This window comes from Lampetra fluviatilis, unplaced genomic scaffold (assembly GCF_964198595.1).
Source record: "Lampetra fluviatilis unplaced genomic scaffold, kcLamFluv1.1 SCAFFOLD_140, whole genome shotgun sequence".
Taxonomy (NCBI): domain Eukaryota; kingdom Metazoa; phylum Chordata; class Hyperoartia; order Petromyzontiformes; family Petromyzontidae; genus Lampetra; species Lampetra fluviatilis.
The window spans coordinates 108710-130000 of NW_027620713.1; the positions used below are offsets into that span (position 1 = coordinate 108710).

The window sequence follows — 21291 nt, forward strand, 5'->3', positions numbered from 1 at the left end:
CTCAGCGATTAACACTGAACCATGTGGGAGCCTTAGTCTGGCTCTGTGAGCCTCAGTGATTAACACTGAACCCTATGGGAGCCTCAGCGATTAACACTGAACCCGATGGGATAGAGCCTTAGTCTGGCTCTGTGAGCCTCAGCGATTAACACTGAACCATGTGGGAGCCTTAGTCTGGCTCTGTGAGCCTCAGTGATTAACACTGAACCCTGTGGGAGCCTCAGCGATTAACACTGAACCCGATGGGATAGAGCCTTAGTCTGGCTATGTGAGCCTCAGCGATTAACACTGAACCATGTGGGAGCCTTAGTCTGGCTCTGTGAGCCTCAGTGATTAACACTGAACCCTGTGGGAGCCTCAGCGATTAACACTGAACCCGATGGGATACAGCCTTAGTCTGGCTCTGTGAGCCTCAGCGATTAACACTGAACCATGTGGGAGCCTTAGTCTGGCTTTGTGAGCCTCAGTGATTAAAACTGAACCCTGTGGGAGCCTCAGTCTGGCTCTGTGAGCCTCAGTGATTAACACTGAACCCTATGGGAGCCTCAGCGATTAACACTGAACCCCGTGGGAGCCTTAGTCTGGCTCTGTGAGCCTGAGTCTGGCTCTGTGAGCCTGAGTCTGGCTCTGTGAGCCTTAGTCTGGCTCTGTGAGCCTCAGCGATTAACACTGAACCCGATGGGATAGAGCCTTAGTCTGGCTCTGTGAGCCTCAGTGATTAACACTGAACCCTATGGAAGGGAGCCTTCGTCTGGCTCTATGAGCCTCACTGATTAACACTGAACCCTATGGAAGAGAGCCTTAGTCTGGCTCTATGAGCCTCGCTGATTAACACTGAACCCGATGGGAGCCTTAGTCTGGCTCTGTGAGCCTCACTGATTAACACTGAACCATGTGGGAGCCTTAGTCTGGCTCTGTGAGCCTCCGTGATTAACACTGAACCCGATGGGAGCCTTAGTCTGGCTCTGTGAGCCTCACTGATTAACACTGAACCCTGTGGGAGCCTTAGTCTGGCTCTGTGAGCCTCCGTGATTAACACTGAACCCGATGGGAGCCTTAGTCTGGCTCTGTGAGCCTCAGCGATTAACACTGAACCATGTGGGAGCCTTAGTCTGGCTCTGTGAGCCTCATTGATTAACACTGAACCCTATGGGAGCTTCAGCGATTAACACTGAACCCGATGGGATAGAGCCTTAGTCTGGCTCTGTGAGCCTCAGCGATTAACACTGAACCATGTGGGAGCCTTAGTCTGGCTCTGTGAGCCTCAGTGATTAACACTGAACCCTATGGGAGCCTCAGCGATTAACACTGAACCCGATGGGATAGAGCCTTAGTCTGGCTCTGTGAGCCTCAGCGATTAACACTGAACCATGTGGGAGCCTTAGTCTGGCTCTGTGAGCCTCAGTGATTAACACTGAACCCTATGGGAGCCTCAGCGATTATCACTGAACCCGATGGGATAGAGCCTTAGTCTGGCTCTGTGAGCCTCAGCGATTAACACTGAACCATGTGGGAGCCTTAGTCTGGCTCTGTGAGCCTCAGTGATTAACACTGAACCCTGTGGGAGCTTCAGCGATTAACACTGAACCCGATGGGATAGAGCCTTAGTCTGGCTCTGTGAGCCTCGCTGATTAACACTGAACCCGATGGGAGCCTTAGTCTGGCTCTGTGAGCCTCAGTGATTAACACTGAACCCTATGGAAGGGAGCCTTAGTCTGGCTCTATGAGCCTCGCTGATTAACACTGAACACGATGGGATAGAGCCTTAGTCTGGCTCTGTGAGCCTCGCTGATTAACACTGAACCCGATGGGATAGAGCCTTAGTCTGGCTCTGTGAGCCTCGCTGATTAACACTGAACCCGATGGGATAGAGCCTTAGTCTGGCTCTGTGAGCCTCAGCGATTAACACTGAACCCTATTAGAGGGAGCCTCATTGATTAACACTGAACCCTATGGAAGGGAGCCTTAGTCTGGCTCTATGAGCCTCACTGATTAACACTGAACCCTATGGAAGGGAGCCTTAGTCTGGCTCTATGAGCCTCACTGATTAACACTGAACCCTATGGATGGGAGCCTTAGTCTGGCTCTATGAGCCTCGCTGATTAACACTGAACCCGATGGGATAGAGCCTTAGTCTGGCTCTGTGAGCCTCAGCGATTAACACTGAACCATGTGGGAGCCTTAGTCTGGCTCTATGAGCCTCGCTGATTAACACTGAACCCGATGGGATAGAGCCTTAGTCTGGCTCTGTGAGCCTCAGCGATTAACACTGAACCATGTGGGAGCCTTAGTCTGGCTCTGTGAGCCTCGCTGATTAACACTGAACCCGATGGGAGCCTTAGTCTGGCTCTGTGAGCCTCAGCGATTAACACGGAACCCTATGGAAGGGAGCCTTAGTCTGGCTCTATGAGCCTCACTGATTAACACTGAACCCTATGGAAGGGAGCCTTAGTCTGGCTCTGTGAGCCTCAGCGATTAACACTGAACCCGATGGGATAGAGCCTGAGTCTGGCTCTGTGAGCCTCGCTGATTAACACTGAACCCTGTGGGAGCCTCAGTCTGGCTCTGTGAGCCTCCGTGATTAACACTGAACCATGTGGGAGCCTTAGTCTGGCTCTGTGAGCCTCAGCGATTAACACTGAACCCTATGGGAGCCTCAGTGATTAACACTGAACCCGATGGGATAGAGCCTTAGTCTGGCTCTGTGAGCCTCAGTGATTAACACTGAACCCTATGGGAGCCTCAGTGATTAACACTGAACCCGATGGGATAGAGCCTTAGTCTGGCTCTATGAGCCTCCGTGATTAACACTGAACCATGTGGGAGCCTTAGTCTGGCTCTGTGAGCCTCAGCGATTAACACTGAACCCGATGGGATAGAGCCTTAGTCTGGCTCTGTGAGCCTCGCTGATTAACACTGAACCCGATGGGAGCCTTAGTCTGGCTCTGTGAGCCTCAGTGATTAACACTGAACCCTATGGAAGGGAGCCTTAGTCTGGCTGTGAGCCTCCGTGATTAACACTGAACCCTGTGGGAGCCTTAGTCTGGCTCTGTGAGCCTCAGCGATTAACACTGAACCCTGTGGGAGCCTTAGTCTGGCTCTGTGAGCCTCAGCGATTAACACTGAACCCTGTGGGAGCCTTAGTCTGGCTCTGTGAGCCTCAGCGATTAACACTGAACCCTGTGGGAGCCTTAGTCTGGCTCTGTGAGCCTCAGCGATTAAGCACAAAAGTACTCACTTTGTAGACGCTTGCTGACGAGCGGAGGTTGATGCTGGTAATCAATAACGAGGAGTAAATTAAACGATAATCTGGCGAATTAAAGTTTAATAAAAAATAAAATCTCCTCACGTCTCGCGAAGTTTATCAGCCGATCGCTACAGGCCCACAGCTGTATTCATACCGGCGGTTGGCGGGGGAGCTCGACCAATAGAAATCGAGGATTCGCCTCCACGTGACCACTAGGTGACCAATCGCAAGCATTCCCGCCCAGTGTTTATTTACAGAGAGAAATTTAAACGCGTAAATAATTTTAATTATTAAATCATTCTTATGATTAATCATTTGATTGATAGAAAATTTTAATTGATTAAATATTTATTTTTATTATTATGTTAATAATGAAAAACTTTGATTTATTACATTATTTAAACTATTTAACAATGAAAACTATTTGATAATTTAAATTATAACATAATTCGAATTCTTAACCTAATTATTTCAGTTATTTTTTATAAATCTTTTTTATAAATCTGGAAACAATGGGGTGGAGATCAAGGGGTAGACCCTGCAGGTGCCATGGGTTGACTGCTGTGCCAGGCTAGGTGCAGGAGGTCACGGGACAGACCCTGCAGGTGCCATGAGTTGACTGCTGTGCCAGGCTAGGTGCAGGATGTCACGGGACAGACCCAGCAGGTGCCATGGGTTGACTGCTGTGCCAGGCTAGGTGCAGGATGTCACGGGACAGACCCAGCAGGTGCCATGGGTTGACTGCTGTGCCAGGCTAGGTGCAGGATGTCACGGGACAGACCCAGCAGGTGCCATGGGTTGACTGCTGTGCCAGGCTAGGTGCAGGAGGTCACGGGACAGACCCTGCAGGTGCCATGGGTTGACTGCTGTGCCAGGCTAGATGCAGGAGGTCACGGGACAGACCCTGCAGGTGCCGTGGGTTGACTGCTGTGCCAGGCTAGGTGCAGGTCACGGGACAGACCCTGCAGGTGCCATGGGTTGACTGCTGTGCCAGGCTAGGTGCAGGAGGTCACGGGACAGACCCAGCAGGTGCCATGAGTTGACTGCTGTGCCAGGCTAGGTGCAGGAGGAGGTCACGGGACAGACCCAGCAGGTGCCATGGGTTGACTGCTGTGCCAGGCTAGGTGCAGGAGGTCCCGGGACAGACCAAGCAGGTGCCGTGGTTTGACTGAGATGACTGGGTACATGCACCATCTGTGCCCGCGAATGTGCCAACTTAATGTGTTTTAGCCGCCCGGCGCTCCGCTCGTTGTTGTGAGCGTCGCTCCTCTGCCCTCCGTTGTTGCTGGAGGGGCGACTGCCTCCAACTGCCCAGTAGCCTCAACGTGCACCTAGCCTGGCACTGCCCAGTAGCAGCGTCCTTCACGAGCCTCCTCCTCCACAGAGGCCGATCTTGACACCGCTGGTACCGCTCATCGGCAAGTCCACTCAGCTCCACATCCTCCTGTACCACATCACTCCATCTCTTCTCTAGCCCGTGTCACTCACTCACTCTCTCACCCATGGGGTCCTGGGTGTACACCCACCACCGGAGTGGAAGAATGGCAGGCGCATCTTACAGATGACAAGTCGATGGTCAGAGGGCAGATAAGCTCCATGGTGGGTCCTGGTGTCAAGGACATGGGCTCGCATCTGCTGGTCCATCACTACGTAGTCCAGCAGATGTTCTTGCTTGGACCCGGCGTGCATCCATGATGTTGTGTGGATGCGCCGATGCCGGAACAGCGTGTTGGTAATTACAAGCCCATGGGCTGCACAAAAATGTAGGAGCCTCCTACCGTTATTATTGAGCTGATCTGTCCCATGCCTTCCAATTACTCCAGACCAGGTGCCAGAATCATGACCAACTCGGGCATTGAAGTCACCCAACAAGATGACTCTATCCCGAGGGGCCACTTTAGCCAGCACCTGTGACAGGTCATAGAAGTCATCTGACTCATCGGCCTTCCCTGCATCCCTCCACGAATGTTCGTCTTCAGTGGGGGCATAAGTAACCACGACCACCACTCCTCGCCTCCGGTTGATGGGAAGGCGAGCCCAAAGTAGCCTGGGGCTTACAGCATCCCACACCTCACCGCCACGCTCCCACGCTCCCTACATTATTTTGTTCAGAAGAAGAGCCACTCCCTGTTGTTTGGCAGTCTCCTGCCCCGAGTAGAGGACTGTCCACCCCTCATGGTGGCAGGAGCCAGAGCCGGTCCACCGGACCTCCTGAATGCCACAGAGATCGAGGCGGTACCGTTCCAGCTCCCGACAGAGGAGTGGCAGCCTCTCCTCCTCCGCAGTGAGCGTTCGAACATTCCACGTGGCCACACGCAGTGGCTTTTTGCTGTTTCTGGAGGAACCCCGAGGATAAGGATTCAATCTCCAGGCTCCGCCAAATGTGGTTTGGCACTAACTCTTACGACAACAACACAAAAAAGATCCCCCGTGTATCTTGAACAGACTGTAGGGGCAAGTGATGTTAGCGAGTAGCACCTATGAAAGCCGGAAGGGCACACGAGGGGGTGGGTGGGTGGGAGGGAGAGAGACAGTGTGGGAGAGACAGAGGGAGTGACACGGTGCATTTATGTGTGAAAGTTGAATTTCTTTCGCACTGTACGTAGCCAACCACGTTAATCAGCCAGTGAGAGGGAGGGAAACACAGGGAGAGACACACAGGGAGAGGGGGTGTGTGGGTGAATGGGTAAGTTGGTTGGTAAGTGGGTTGGTAAGTGGGTGGGTGAGTGGGTGAGTGGATGGGTGAGGGGATGGGTGAATGAGTGGGTGGGTGAGTGGTGAGTCGGTGAGTGGGTGGGTGAGTGGGTAAGTGGGTTGGTGAGTGCATGGGTGAGTGGGTGAGTGCATGGGTGAGTGGGTGAGTGCATGGGTGAGTGGGTGAGTGGGTGAGTGAGTGGATGGGTGAGGGGATGGGTGAATGAGTGGGTGGGTGAGTGGGTGAGTGCATGGGTGAGTGAGTGGGTGGGTGAGTGGGTAAGTGGGTTGGTGAGTGCATGGGTGAGTGGGTGAGTGCATGGGTGAGTGGGTGAGTGAGTGGATGGGTGAGGGGATGGGTGAATGAGTGGGTGGGTGAGTGGTGAGTCGGTGAGTGGGTGGGTGAGTGGGTAAGTGAGTTGGTGAGTGCATGGGTGAGTGGGTGAGTGCATGGGTGAGTGGGTGAGTGAGTGAGTGGGTGAGTGAGTGGGTGAGTGAGTGGGTGAGTGAGTGGATGGGTGAAGGGATGGGTGAATGAGTGGGTGGGTGAGTGGTGAGTCGGTGAGTGGGTGGGTGAGTGGGTAAGTGGGTTGGTGAGTGCATGGGTGAGTGGGTGAGTGCATGGGTGAGTGGGTGAGTGAGTGGATGGGTGAGGGGATGGGTGAATGAGTGGGTGGGTGAGTGGTGAGTCGGTGAGTGGGTGGGTGAGTGGGTAAGTGGGTTGGTGAGTGCATGGGTGAGTGGGTGAGTGCATCGGTGAGTGGGTGAGTGGGTGAGTGAGTGGGTGAGTGGGTAAGTGAGTGGATGGGTGAGGGGATGGGTGAATGAGTGGGTGGGTGAGTGGTGAGTCGGTTAGTGGGTGGGTGAGTGGGTAAGTGGGTTGGTGAGTGCATGGGTGAGTGGGTGAGTGGGTGAGTGGGTGAGTGAGTGAGTGGGTGAGTGGATGGGTGAGGGGATGGGTGAATGAGTGGGTGGGTGAGTGGTGAGTCGGTGAGTGGGTGGGTGAGTGGGTAAGTGGGTTGGTGAGTGCATGGGTGAGTGGGTGAGTGCATGAGTGCATGGGTGAGTGGGTGAGTGGGTGAGTGAATGGGTGAGTGAGTGGGTAAGTGAGTGGATGGGTGAGGGGATGGGTGAATGAGTGGGTGGGTGAGTGGTGAGTCGGTTAGTGGGTGGGTGAGTGGGTAAGTGGGTTGGTGAGTGCATGGGTGAGTGGGTGAGTGCATGGGTGAGTGGGTGAGTGGGTGAGTGAGTGGGTGAGTGAGTGGATGGGTGAGGGGATGGGTGAATGAGTGGGTGGGTGAGTGGTGAGTCGGTGAGTGGGTGGGTGAGTGGGTAAGTGGGTTGGTGAGTGCATGGGTGAGTGGGTGAGTGCATGAGTGCATGGGTGAGTGGGTGAGTGAATGGGTGAGTGAATGGGTGAGTGAGTGGGTAAGTGAGTGGATGGGTGAGGGGATGGGTGAATGAGTGGGTGGGTGAGTGGTGAGTCGGTTAGTGGGTGGGTGAGTGGGTAAGTGGGTTGGTGAGTGCATGGGTGAGTGGGTGAGTGCATGGGTGAGTGGGTGAGTGAGTGGGTGAGTGAGTGGATGGGTGAGGGGATGGGTGAATGAGTGGGTGGGTGAGTGGTGAGTCGGTGAGTGGGTGGGTGAGTGGGTAAGTGGGTTGGTGAGTGCATGGGTGAGTGGGTGAGTGGGTGAGTGAGTGGGTGAGTGAGTGGGTGAGTGAGTGGATGGGTGAGGGGATGGGTGAATGAGTGGGTGGGTGAGTGGTGAGTCGGTGAGTGGGTGGGTGAGTGGGTAAGTGGGTTGGTGAGTGCATGGGTGAGTGGGTGAGTGCATGGGTGAGTGGGTGAGTGGGTGAGTGAGTGGGTGAGTGAGTGGATGGGTGAGGGGATGGGTGAATGAGTGGGTGGGTGAGTGGTGAGTCGGTGAGTGCATGGGTGAGTGGGTGAGTGGGTGAGTGGCCAGCACCACGCCCGACCGCCTTTGTCTCCCCAGTGGCGATGTTTACTACACCCCACGAGTGTGAATCTAACTCGGGTCGGCAAGTTTGTAGCGCAGCGTAGCGCTAACCGCTGCACTACAGCTCCCCACGCACACGCAACACTTACTCACCGACACGCACACACGCTCGCACACCAACTCACACACAGCACAGGCGCATAGGAACCCATAGGTTGTTGTTTATTGACATTGGGTCAGACAGACACAAGCATGTGTGTGAGCGTGTGTTCATTCACTAGAGGCTCAATGAGGGCTCACTCAGCGAGTCTTAAGTGAGGCTCATTGAGTCGCCGTGAGGCTCAGTGAGTACGTGACCGCTTAGCGAGACTCAGCGAGACTCAGCGAGTATGAGCCAGGCTCAGTGAGGCTCAGTGGGTATCAGGAAGTCGAGTACAGGAGCCCAATAAATTCTCTCTCCGAACACTCCAGTGTGGACATCTGCGTGCGTACGTGCGTGTGTCTGTGTGTCTTTGTCCGTATGTGCGTGTGTCTGTGTGCGTGTGTCTGTGTGTGTGTCTTTGTCTGTATGTGCGTGTGTGTCTGTGTGTGTGTCTGTGTGTGTGTCAGTGTGTGTGTCTGTGTGTGTGTCTGTGTCTATACTTGTGTGTGTATGTGTGTGTCTTTGTCTATATGTGTGTCTGTATGTGTGTCTGTCTATATGTGTGTGTGTCTTTGTCTGTATGTGCGTGTGTCTCTGTGTGTGTGTCTGTGTGTGTCTGTGTGTGTGTCTGTGTGTGTCTTTGTCTATACTTGTGTCTGTGTGTGTTTGTCTATATGTGTGTGGCCTGGCACAAGCGTCGTGGTGACGTCACCGCCACTTAGTGGCGAATGCCGGTTGTTGTTGTTGTTGTGTGTGTCTTTGTCTGTGTGTTGTTGTTGTTGTTGTCTGTGCCTTGTTGTTGTTGTTGTCTGTGTTGTTGTCGATTTCTTTGTGTGTTCGCGAGCCTCTCTCCTCCTCCCCCTCTTAATCATCATCGCTCTCTCCTTCACCTCTCCCCCCCCTCCCACCTCTCCTCCCCCTCCCACCTCTCCTCCCCTCCCACCTCTCCTCCCGTCCCACCTCTCCTCCCGTCCCACCTCTCCTCCCCTCCCACCTCTCCTCCCGTCCCACCTCTCCTCCCGTCCCACCTCTCCTCCCCTCCCACCTCTCCTCCCGTCCCACCTCTCCTCCCCTCCCACCTCTCCTCCCCTCCCACCTCTCCTCCCGTCCCACCTCTCCTCCCGTCCCACCTCTCCCCCGCGTGCAATCGTCACTCGTCGTTGGCGTACAGGGAAGGGTCCTTGCGCCGTGAGCGGATGAACTCCTTGGAGCCGTAGTCGTAGATGAAGTAAAGCAACACGAACGCTGAGCGGCAATGGGGGGGGAGAGGGGGTGGTGAGGGGGAGAGTGAGTGAGTCATGGAGAAAGAGACACGGGGAGTGAGTGAGTCACGGAGAAAGAGACACGGGGAGTGAGTGAGTCACGGAGAAAGAGACATGGTGAGTGAGTGAGTCATGGAGAAAGAGACACGGTGAGTGAGTGAGTCATGGAGAAAGAGACACGGTGAGTGAGTGAGTCATGGAGAAAGTGACACGGTGAGTGAGTGAGTCACGGAGAAAGAGACACGGTGAGTGAGTGAGTCATGGAGAAAGAGACACGGGGAGTGAGTGAGTCATGGAGAAAGAGACACGGTGAGTGAGTGAGTCATGGAGAAAGAGACACGGTGAGTGAGTGAGTCATGGAGAAAGAGACACGGTGAGTGAGTGAGTCATGGAGAAAGAGACACGGGGAGTGAGTGAGTCATGGAGAAAGAGACACGGGGAGTGAGTGAGTCATGGAGAAAGAGACACGGTGAGTGAGTGAGTGAGTCATGGAGAAAGAGACACGGTGAGTGAGTGAGTCATGGAGAAAGAGACACGGTGAGTGAGTGAGTCATGGAGAAAGAGACACGGGGAGTGAGTGAGTCATGGAGAAAGAGACACGGGGAGTGAGTGAGTCATGGAGAAAGAGACACAGTGAGTGAGTGAGTCATGGAGAAAGAGACACGGTGAGTGAGTGAGTCATGGAGAAAGAGACACGGTGAGTGAGTGAGTCATGGAGAAAGAGACACGGTGAGTGAGTGAGTCATGGAGAAAGAGACACGGTGAGTGAGTGAGTCATGGAGAAAGAGACACGGTGAGTGAGTGAGTCATGGAGAAAGAGACACGGTGAGTGAGTGAGTCATGGAGAAAGAGACACGGTGAGTGAGTGAGTCATGGAGAAAGAGACACGGTGAGTGAGTGAGTCATGGAGAAAGAGACACGGTGAGTGAGTGAGTCATGGAGAAAGAGACACGGTGAGTGAGTGAGTCATGGAGAAAGAGACACGGTGAGTGAGTGAGTCATGGAGAAAGAGACACGGTGAGTGAGTGAGTCATGGAGAAAGAGACACGGTGAGTGAGTGAGTCATGGAGAAAGAGACACGGTGAGTGAGTGAGTCATGGAGAAAGAGACACGGGGAGTGAGTGAGTCATGGAGAAAGAGACACGGTGAGTGAGTGAGTCATGGAGAAAGAGACACGGGGAGTGAGTGAGTCATGGAGAAAGAGACACGGTGAGTGAGTGAGTCATGGAGAAAGAGACACGGTGAGTGAGTGAGTCATGGAGAAAGAGACACGGGGAGTGAGTGAGTCATGGAGAAAGAGACACGGTGAGTGAGTGAGTCATGGAGAAAGAGACACGGTGAGTGAGTGAGTCATGGAGAAAGAGACACGGGGAGTGAGTGAGTCATGGAGAAAGAGACACGGTGAGTGAGTGAGTCATGGAGAAAGAGACACGGTGAGTGAGTGAGTCATGGAGAAAGAGACACGGTGAGTGAGTGAGTCATGGAGAAAGAGACACGGGGAGTGAGTGAGTCATGGAGAAAGAGACACGGTGAGTGAGTGAGTCATGGAGAAAGAGACACGGTGAGTGAGTGAGTCATGGAGAAAGAGACACGGTGAGTGAGTGAGTCATGGAGAAAGAGACACGGGGAGTGAGTGAGTCATGGAGAAAGAGACACGGTGAGTGAGTGAGTCATGGAGAGAGGGACACGGTGAGTGAGTGAGTCATGGAGAAAGAGACACGGGGAGTGAGTGAGACACGAAGAGAGGGACACGGGGAGAGTGACACGGTGAGTGAGTGAGACACGGGGAGAGTGACACGGGGAGAGTGACACGGTGAGTGAGTGAGTCATGGAGAAAGAGACACGGGGAAAATGACACGGGGAGAGTGACACGGTGAGTGAGTGAGTCATGGAGAAAGAGACACGGGGAGAGTGACACGGGGAGAGGGACACGGTGAGTGAGTCATGGAGAAAGAGACACGGGGAGAGTGACACGGGGAGAGTGACACGGGGAGAGTGACACGGGGAGAGTGACACGGTGAGTGAGTGAGTCATGGAGAAAGAGACACGGGGAGAGTGACACGGGGAGAGGGACACGGTGAGTGAGTGAGTCATGGAGAACGAGACACGGGGAGTGAGTGAGACACGGGGAGAGTGACACGGGGAGAGTGACACGGGGAGAGTGACACGGGGAGAGTGACACGGGGAGAGTGACACGGTGAGTGAGTGAGTCATGGAGAAAGAGACACGGGGAGAGTGACACGGGGAGAGGGACACGGTGAGTGAGTCATGGAGAAAGAGACACGGGGAGAGTGACACGGGGAGAATGACACGGTCAGTGAGTGAGTCATGGAGAACGAGACACGGGGAGTGAGTGAGACACGGGGAGAGTGACACGGGGAGAGTGACACGGGGAGTGAGTGAGACACGGGGAGAGTGACACGGGGAGAGTGACACGGTAAGTGAGTGAGTCATGGAGAACGAGACACGGTGAGTGAGTGAGACACGGGGAGAGTGACACGGGGAGAATGACACGGTCAGTGAGTGAGTCATGGAGAACGAGACACGGTGAGTGAGTGAGACACGGGGAGAGTGACACGGGGAGAATGACACGGTCAGTGAGTGAGTCATGGAGAACGAGACACGGTGAGTGAGTGAGACACGGGGAGAGTGACACGGTGAGTGAGTGAGACACGGGGAGAGTGACACGGGGAGAGTGACACGGTGAGTGAGTGAGACACGGGGAGAGTGACACGGTGAGTGAGTGAGTCATGGAGAAAGAGACACGGGGAAAATGACACGGGGAGAGTGACACGGTGAGTGAGTGAGTCATGGAGAAAAACACGGGGAGAGGGACACGGGGAGAGTGACACGGTGAGTGAGTGAGTCATGGAGAAAGAGACACGGGGAGAGTGACACGGTGAGTGAGTGAGTCATGGAGAAAGAGACACGGGGAGAGTGACACGGGGAGAGACACGGGGCGTGAGTGAGACACGGAGAAAGAGACACGGTGAGTGAGTGAGACACGGGGAGAGTGACACGGGGAGAGTGACACGGGGAGAGAGACACGGTGAGTGAGTGAGTCATGGAGAAAGAGAGACGGGGAGAGTGACACGGGGAGAGTGACACGGGGAGAGTGACACGGGGAGAGTGACACGGTGAGTGAGTGAGTCATGGAGAAAGAGACACGGGGAGAGTGACACGGTGAGTGAGTGAGTCATGGAGAAAGAGACACGGGGAGAGTGACACGGGGAGAGTGACACGGGGAGTGAGTGAGACACGGAGAAAGAGACACGGTGAGTGAGTCATGGAGAAAGAGACACGGGGAGAGTGACACGGTGAGTGAGTGAGTCATGGAGAAATAGACACGGGGAGAGTGACACGGGGAGAGTGACACGGTCAGTGAGTGAGTCATGGAGAAAGAGACACGGGGAGAGTGACACGGGGAGAATGACACGGTCAGTGAGTGAGTCATGGAGAACGAGACACGGTGAGTGAGTGAGACACGGGGAGAGTGACACGGGGAGTGAGTGAGACACGGGGAGAGTGACACGGGGAGTGAGTGAGACACGGGGAGAGTGACACGGGGAGAGTGACACGGGGAGTGAGTGAGACACGGGGAGAGTGACACGGGGAGTGAGTGAGACACGGGGAGAGTGACACGGGGAAAGTGACACGGTAAGTGAGTGAGTCATGGAGAACGAAACACGGTGAGTGAGTGAGACACGGGGAGAGTGACACGGGGAGAATGACACGGTCAGTGAGTGAGTCATGGAGAACGAGACACGGTGAGTGAGTGAGACACGGGGAGAGTGACACGGGGAGAATGACACGGTCAGTGAGTGAGTCATGAAGAACGAGACACGGTGAGTGAGTGAGACACGGGGAGAGTGACACGGTGAGTGAGTGAGACACGGGGAGAGTGACACGGGGAGAGTGACACGGTGAGTGAGTGAGACACGGGGAGAGTGACACGGTGAGTGAGTGAGTCATGGAGAAAGAGACACGGGGAGAGTGACACGGGGAGAGTGACACGGTGAGTGAGTGAGTCATGGAGAGAGTGACACGGTGAATGGGTAAGTGGGTTGGTAGTGAGTGAGTGGATGGGGTGAGTGGATGGGTGGGTGAGTGGTGGGTGGGTGAGTGGTGGGTGGGTGAGTGAGTGGTGGGTAGGTGAGTGGTAGGTGGGTGGGTGAGTGCATGGGTGAGTGAGTGGGTGAGTGCATGGGTGAGTGAGTGGATGGGTGAATGGGTAAGTGGGTTGGTAAGTGAGTGGGTGGGTGGGTGAGTGGATGGGTGAATGAGTGGGTGGGTGAGTGGTGGGTGAGTGCATGGGTGAGTGAGTGGGTGAGTGCATGGGTGAGTGAGTGGATGGGTGAATGGGTAAGTGGGTTGGTAAGTGAGTGGGTGGGTGGGTGAGTGGATGGGTGAATGAGTGGGTGGGTGAGTGGTGGGTGAGTGCATGGGTGAGTGAGTGGGTGAGTGCATGGGTGAGTGAGTGGATGGGTGAATGGGTAAGTGGGTTGGTAAGTGAGTGGGTGGGTGGGTGAGTGGATGGGTGAATGAGTGGGTGGGTGAGTGGTGGGTGAGTGCATGGGTGAGTGGCTGAGTGATTGGGTGGCTGAATGGGTGTGTGAGTGGGTATGTGGGTAGGTGAATGAGTGAGTAAATGGGTGAGTGCATGAGTAACCAAATGTACAATTGAGTGAGTATATGGTGAGCGAGTGTATGGGTGAGCGAGTGAGTGGGTAATTAACTACGTGTATGATTGAATGGATGAGTGAGTGTGTGGGTGAGTGGATGCATGGGTGACTGTATGGATGGGTGAGTGGGTGAGTGAGTGGATGAGTGAGTGTATGGGTGAGTGAGTGTATGGGTGAGTGAGTGTATGGGTGAGTGAGTGTGTGGGTGAGGGGGTGGGTCAGTGAGTAATTAACTACGTGTATGATTGAGTGGATGAGTGAGTGTGTGAATGAGTGTGTGGGTGAGTGAGTGTGTGAGTGTACGGCTGCGTGAGTGTATGGATGGGTGAGTGTATGGATGAGTGTGTGGGTGAGTGAGTGGGTGAGTGTGTGGGTGAGTGAGTGTGTGTGTGAGTGAGTGAGTGTGTGAGTGAGTGTGTGGATGGATGGGTGAGTGTGTGGATGGATGGGTGAGTGTGTGGATGGATGGGTGAGTGTATGGATGGGTGAGTGTGTGGATGAGTGTGTGAATGAGTGTGTGAATGAGTGTATGGATGAGTGTGTGAATGAGTGTGTGAACGAGTGTATGGATGAGTGAGTGAGTGACTGAATGAGTGTGTGAATGAGTGTATGGATGAGTGTGTGAATGAGTGTGTGAACGAGTGTATGGATGAGTGAGTGAGTGACTGAATGAGTGTGTGAATGAGTGTATGGATGAGTGTGTGAATGAGTGTGTGAATGAGTGTGTGAATGAGTGTGTGAATGAGTGTATGGATGAGTGTGTGAATGAGTGTATGGATGAGTGTGTGAATGAGTGTGTGAACGAGTGTATGGATGAGTGAGTGAGTGACTGAATGAGTGTGTGAATGAGTGTATGGATGAGTGTGTGAATGAGTGTGTGAACGAGTGTATGGATGAGTGAGTGAGTGACTGAATGAGTGTGTGAATGAGTGTATGGATGAGTGTGTGAATGAGTGTGTGAACGAGTGTATGGATGAGTGAGTGAGTGACTGAATGAGTGTGTGAATGAGTGTATGGATGAGTGTGTGAATGAGTGTGTGAATGAGTGTGTGAATGAGTGTGTGAATGAGTGTATGGATGAGTGTGTGAATGAGTGTGTGAACGAGTGTATGGATGAGTGAGTGAGTGACTGAATGAGTGTGTGAATGAGTGTATGGATGAGTGTGTGAATGAGTGTGTGAACGAGTGTATGGATGAGTGAGTGAGTGACTGAATGAGTGTGTGAATGAGTGTATGGATGAGTGTGTGAATGAGTGTGTGAATGAGTGTGTGAATGAGTGTGTGAATGAGTGTATGGATGAGTGTGTGAATGAGTGTGTGAACGAGTGTATGGATGAGTGAGTGAGTGAGTGACTGAATGAGTGTGTGAATGAGTGTATGGATGAGTGAGTGAGTGACTGAATGAGTGTGTGAATGAGTGTATGGATGAGTGTGTGAATGAGTGTGTGAACGAGTGTATGGATGAGTGAGTGAGTGACTGAATGAGTGTGTGAATGAGTGCATGGATGAGTGTGTGAATGAGTGTGTGAACGAGTGTATGGATGAGTGAGTGACTGAATGAGTGTGTGAACGAGTGTATGGATGAGTGAGTGACTGAATGAGTGTGTGAATGAGTGCATGGATGAGTGTGTGAATGAGTGTGTGAATGAGTGTATGGATGAGTGAGTGAGTGACTGAATGAGTGTGTGAATGAGTGTATGGATGAGTGTGTGAATGAGTGTGTGAACGAGTGTATGGATGAGTGAGTGAGTGACTGAATGAGTGTGTGAATGAGTGTATGGATGAGTGAGTGAATGAGTGTGTGAACGAGTGTATGGATGAGTGAGTGAGTGACTGAATGAGTGTGTGAATGAGTGTATGGATGAGTGTGTGAATGAATGTGTGAACGAGTGTATGGATGAGTGAGTGAGTGACTGAATGAGTGTGTGAATGAGTGCATGGATGAGTGTGTGAATGAGTGTGTGAACGAGTGTATGGATGAGTGAGTGAGTGACTGAATGAGTGTGTGAATGAGTGCATGGATGAGTGTGTGAATGAGTGTGTGAATGAGTGTGTGAATGAGTGTGTGAATGAGTGTATGGATGAGTGTGTGAATGAGTGTGTGAACGAGTGTATGGATGAGTGAGTGAGTGACTGAATGAGTGTGTGAATGAGTGTATGGATGAGTGTGTGAATGAGTGTGTGAATGAGTGTGTGAATGAGTGTGTGAATGAGTGTATGGATGAGTGTGTGAATGAGTGTATGGATGAGTGTGTGAATGAGTGTGTGAACGAGTGTATGGATGAGTGAGTGAGTGACTGAATGAGTGTGTGAATGAGTGTATGGATGAGTGTGTGAATGAGTGTGTGAACGAGTGTATGGATGAGTGAGTGAGTGACTGAATGAGTGTGTGAATGAGTGTATGGATGAGTGTGTGAATGAGTGTGTGAACGAGTGTATGGATGAGTGAGTGAGTGACTGAATGAGTGTGTGAATGAGTGTATGGATGAGTGTGTGAATGAGTGTGTGAATGAGTGTGTGAATGAGTGTGTGAATGAGTGTATGGATGAGTGTGTGAATGAGTGTGTGAACGAGTGTATGGATGAGTGAGTGAGTGAGTGACTGAATGAGTGTGTGAATGAGTGTATGGATGAGTGAGTGAGTGACTGAATGAGTGTGTGAATGAGTGTATGGATGAGTGTGTGAATGAGTGTGTGAACGAGTGTATGGATGAGTGAGTGAGTGACTGAATGAGTGTGTGAATGAGTGCATGGATGAGTGTGTGAATGAGTGTGTGAACGAGTGTATGGATGAGTGAGTGACTGAATGAGTGTGTGAACGAGTGTATGGATGAGTGAGTGACTGAATGAGTGTGTGAATGAGTGCATGGATGAGTGTGTGAATGAGTGTGTGAATGAGTGTATGGATGAGTGAGTGAGTGACTGAATGAGTGTGTGAATGAGTGTATGGATGAGTGTGTGAATGAGTGTGTGAACGAGTGTATGGATGAGTGAGTGAGTGACTGAATGAGTGTGTGAATGAGTGTATGGATGAGTGAGTGAATGAGTGTGTGAACGAGTGTATGGATGAGTGAGTGAGTGACTGAATGAGTGTGTGAATGAGTGTATGGATGAGTGTGTGAATGAATGTGTGAACGAGTGTATGGATGAGTGAGTGAGTGACTGAATGAGTGTGTGAATGAGTGCATGGATGAGTGTGTGAATGAGTGTGTGAACGAGTGTATGGATGAGTGAGTGAGTGACTGAATGAGTGTGTGAATGAGTGCATGGATGAGTGTGTGAATGAGTGTGTGAACGAGTGTATGGATGAGTGAGTGAGTGACTGAATGAGTGTGTGAATGAGTGTGTGGATGGGTGTATGGACGAGTGTATGGACGAGTAGGCGGGCGAGCGGGCGAGCGGGCGGGGCGGGTCAACTCACGTGGTCCGACCCTCAGCATCTGCCCGCTAATCCGACGCAGCGTGTTGGGCAGCGCCTGGGTGAAGAGGTTCGCGAAGGCTCGCTGCTCGAACGGCGAGAGGCTGAATGTGACCACGTGCCTCACGCGCGCCAGCCGCCCAAACTCAAGGTGGTCGCCCCCCATCGCTGCAGAGCTGCGGTGAGAAGAGGGGGGGAGGGGGTGGATGGGAGGAAGAGTGGGTACACGTTGGTGGGAGGGTGGGCGAGTGGGTGGGTGGGTGAGTGGGTGGGTGGGCGAGTTGGTGGGTGGACGAGTGGGTGGGCGAGGGGGTGGGCGAGTGGGTGAGTGAGGGGGTGAGTGAGTGGGTGGGTGAATGAGTGGGTGGGTGAGTGAGTGGGTGGGTGAGTGGGTGGGTGAGTGGGTGGGTGAGTGGGCAAGTACGTTGGTGGGAGGGGTGAGGGGGTGAGTGAGTGGGTGGATGGGCGAGTGGGTGGGCGAGTGGGTGGGTGAGTGGGTGAGTGGGTGGGCGAGTGGGTGGGCGAGTTGGTGGGTGGACGAGTTGGTGGGTGGACGAGTAGGTGGGCGAGGGGGTGAGTGAGTGGGTGAGTGAGGGGGTGAGAGAGTGGGTGGGTGAGTGGGTCGGTGGGTGGGCGATTCTCTGAAACGGTCGTGGGCATCCCCTAGGTCGCCTCGACCTCAAATTAGCTAAGAGCACTCGCCCCCATAGTCTGTTCAAGGCTATACGGGGGATCTTTGTCTTCGTGTGTGTGGCTGGGTCACGTAACCCGCATGCCCAAGGCTCGTGCAGGACGCTGCTACTGGGCAGTGCCAGGCTAGGTGCACCCTGAGGCTACTGGGCAGTTGGAGGCAGCCGCTCCTCCAGCAACAACAGCGGAGGGCAGAGGAGCGACGCTCACAACAACGAGCGGAGCGCCGGGTGGCTAAAGCACAGTGAGTTGGCACAGTGGGGAGTGCAGTTTGTGCAGCTGCACCTAGCCTGGCACAGCAGCAGTCAACCCATGGCACCTGCAGGGTCTGTCCCGTGACCTCCTCCTCCTGCACCTAGCCTGGCACAGCAGTCAACCCATGGCATCTGCAGGGTCTGTCCCGTGACCTCCTGCACCTAGCCTGGCACAGCAGCAGTCAACCCATGGCACCTGCAGGGTCTGTCCCATGACCTCATCCTCCTGCACCTAGCCTGGCACAGCAATAAACCCATGGCACCTGCTGGGTCTGTCCCGTGACCCCCTCCTCCTCCTGCACCTAGCCTGGCACAGGAGTCAACCCATGGCACCTGCTGGGTCTGACCAGTGACCTCTTTCTCATGCACCTAGCCTGGCACAGGAGTCAACCCATGGCACCTGCTGGGTCTGACCAGTGACCTCTTTCTCATGCACCTAGCCTGGCACAGCAGTCAACCCATGGCACCTGCAGGGTCTGTCCCGTGACCTCTTTCTCATGCACCTAGCCTGGCACAGCAGTCAACCGATGGCACCTGCAGGGTCTGTCCAGTGACCTCTTTCTCATGCACCTAGCCTGGCACAGCAGTCAACCCATGGCACCTGCAGGGTCTGTCCCGTGACCTCTTTCTCATGCACCTAGCCTGGCACAGGAGTCAACCCATGGCACCTGCAGGGTCTGTCCCGTGACCTATTTCTCATGCACCTAGCCTGGCACACCAGTCAACCCATGGCACCTGCAGGGTCTGTCCAGTGACCTCCTCCTGCACCTAGCCTGGCACAGGAGTCAACCCATGGCACCTGCAGGGTCTGTCCCGTGACCTCTTCCTCATGCACCTAGCCTGGCACAGCAGTCAACCCACGGCACCTGCAAGGTCTGTCCCGTGACCTCCTCCTCATGCACCTAGCCTGGCACAGCAGTCAACCCACGGCACCTGCTGGGTCTGTCCCGTGACCTCTTCCTCATGCACCTAGCCTGGCACAGCAGTCAACCCACGGCACCTGCAGGGTCTGTCCCGTGACCTCTTCCTCATGCACCTAGCCTGGCACAGCAGTCAACCCATGGCACCTGCAGGGTCTGTCCAGTGACCTCCTCCTGCACCTAGCCTGGCACAGGAGTCAACCCATGGCACCTGCAGGGTCTGTCCCGTGACCTCCTCCTGCACCTAGCCTGGCACAGGAGTCAACCCATGGCACCTGCAGGGTCTGTCCCGTGACCTCTTTCTCATGCACCTAGCCTGGCACAGGAGTCAACCCATGGCACCTGCAGGGTCTGTCCCGTGACCTCTTTCTCATGCACCTAGCCTGGCACAGCAGTCAACCCATGGCACCTGCAGGGTCTGTCCAGTGACCTCCTCCTGCACCTAGCCTGGCACAGCAGTCAACCCACGGCACCTGCTGGGTCTGTACCGTGACCTCCTCCTCCTGCACCTAGCCTGGCACAGCAGTCAACCCAAGGCACCTGCAGGGTCTGTCCCGTGACCTCTTCCTCATGCACCTAGCCTGGCACAGCAGTCAACCCATGGCACCTGCAGGGTCTGTCCCGTGACCTCCTCATGCACCTAGCCTGGCACAGCAGTCAACCCACGGCACCTGCAGGGTCTGTCCCGTGACCTCCTCCTCCTCCTGGTGCACCTAGCCTGGCACGAGCGACGTGCGAACGCTGGCTATTGTTGTTAACGAGGTTACGGACCAAAGCAAAAATAAAAAATAAACTAATTTATTTATCGTCCGACGTTTCGGCCTACGAAGCTCCGTCTACAAAAGCCTGAGCCGTTAGGCCTCAGGCCTTTAACACGCAATAATCGCGTCTCCTCTGAGGCGAATTTACTTTTAAAAAATCAATTTTTTTTTCTTTTAACTTCGTCGCGCGAGGAAAACGTGTTAGCACCTTCGAACGAAAGGAGGCTTTGAAACGTTGTTTGTTTTAAACGTTTAAGAATAATTCAGCACGCGAGGACAGACCTACCTACCTTGAAGGTCGCCTTTCGTGTTAATGCCAACGAAGGGGGTGCGTGATGACGTCAGCACGTCGCGCGTGGTGACGTTGTAACGTGATGACGTCAGCACGTCAGCGCGCGCCGCACCAAAACCGCCCCCACCTCAAAGGTCGCCGCCTAGTTGATGTGGCGTGGTGACGTCAGCACGTCGCGCGTGGTGACGTGGTGACGTCAACACGTCACCGCGCGCCGCAACAAACCACGCCCACCTTGAAGGTCGCCGCCTTGTTAATGAAAGGGGGTGCGTGATGACGTCAGCACGTCGCGCGTGGTGACGTCACCACGTCACGGCGCGCTGCACCAAACCACCCCCCCCTCGACCTTTAAGGTCGCCATCTTGGAAAACATGGCGAGATGACGTCGCCGCGTCGCGCGCGCGCGCCCGGTGACGTCGCCGCGTCTCGCGCGCGGTGACGTCACGCGCGTTTGCATTTCGCAGCGCGGATAAGCCGCGGGCGTCCGCTGTGATTGGTTCCCCAGCAGAAGCCCCCGATCCGAGCCGCGGGACCAATCACAGCGGCGCGCTCCGTGCCTATCCGTTGTAGGGATTTCCATTTCCGGGGTCGCCGACCTTCCCGGATGCAAAAAACCACGTGTTGGTTGGTGGAGATTTCTCCTGTCTGAGGCCTTCGACCCGAAACGTCGTACTGCTGCTGCTGCCTTCAAGGGCGCGCAGCGCGCTAGCCAGGGCTGTGTCCACATCGCTCGCAGCAGCCCTCAGCGTCTCTCTCACCAGCCCGAGTGGTCGATTCGTTAACTAAGCGATTAAGCTAGTACTAGCTCCTGGCACTAACTCCTGGCACTACCAGCTAGTACTAGCAGCTAGTACTAGCTCCTGGCACTAACAGCTAGTACTAGCAGCTAGTACTAGCAGCTAGTACTAGCAGCTAGTACTAGCAGCTAGTACTAGCTGCTAGTACTAACAGCCATCACTAGCTAGTAGTGGT

General features: G+C 54.1%; 3 protein-coding genes across 5 annotated transcripts in view; 1 reads left to right on the plus strand and 2 right to left on the minus strand.

Annotated features, from left to right (window-relative positions):
- The window catches only part of LOC144954293 (uncharacterized), a gene marked incomplete at its 3' end in the record, with an annotated part of 99594 nt that extends 96211 nt beyond the window's left edge, over nucleotides 1-3383 (minus strand). Inside the window, exon 1 of the mRNA XM_078884815.1 lies at nucleotides 3239-3383. The remainder of the gene's footprint in view (nucleotides 1-3238) is intronic.
- A 4717-nt stretch (nucleotides 3384-8100) lies between these two features.
- UQCRQ (ubiquinol-cytochrome c reductase complex III subunit VII) lies at nucleotides 8101-20419 on the minus strand. 3 transcript variants are annotated; one of them, XM_078884811.1, is made up of 4 exons: nucleotides 20318-20419; nucleotides 17406-17578; nucleotides 8985-9286; nucleotides 8101-8931 (listed from the first exon to the last, which is right to left on the minus strand). In XM_078884811.1, exons 2-3 carry the CDS (start codon nucleotides 17566-17568, stop codon nucleotides 9192-9194), a joined length of 258 nt encoding a protein of 85 aa, XP_078740937.1. In that variant the 5' UTR covers nucleotides 17569-17578; nucleotides 20318-20419; the 3' UTR covers nucleotides 8101-8931; nucleotides 8985-9191. The 3 variants fall into 3 exon arrangements, with proteins under 3 accessions (XP_078740937.1, XP_078740938.1, XP_078740939.1); XM_078884812.1 differs by having other exon boundaries at nucleotides 8968-9286; XM_078884813.1 differs by having other exon boundaries at nucleotides 20314-20373.
- A 476-nt stretch (nucleotides 20420-20895) lies between these two features.
- POP5 (POP5 ribonuclease P/MRP subunit) overlaps nucleotides 20896-21291 on the plus strand; it is an 11789-nt gene continuing 11393 nt past the window's right edge. The window contains exon 1 of the mRNA XM_078884823.1: nucleotides 20896-21291. This exon is cut by the window's right edge and continues 70 nt beyond it. The gene's annotated coding sequence lies outside the window, so the exon portion shown is untranslated.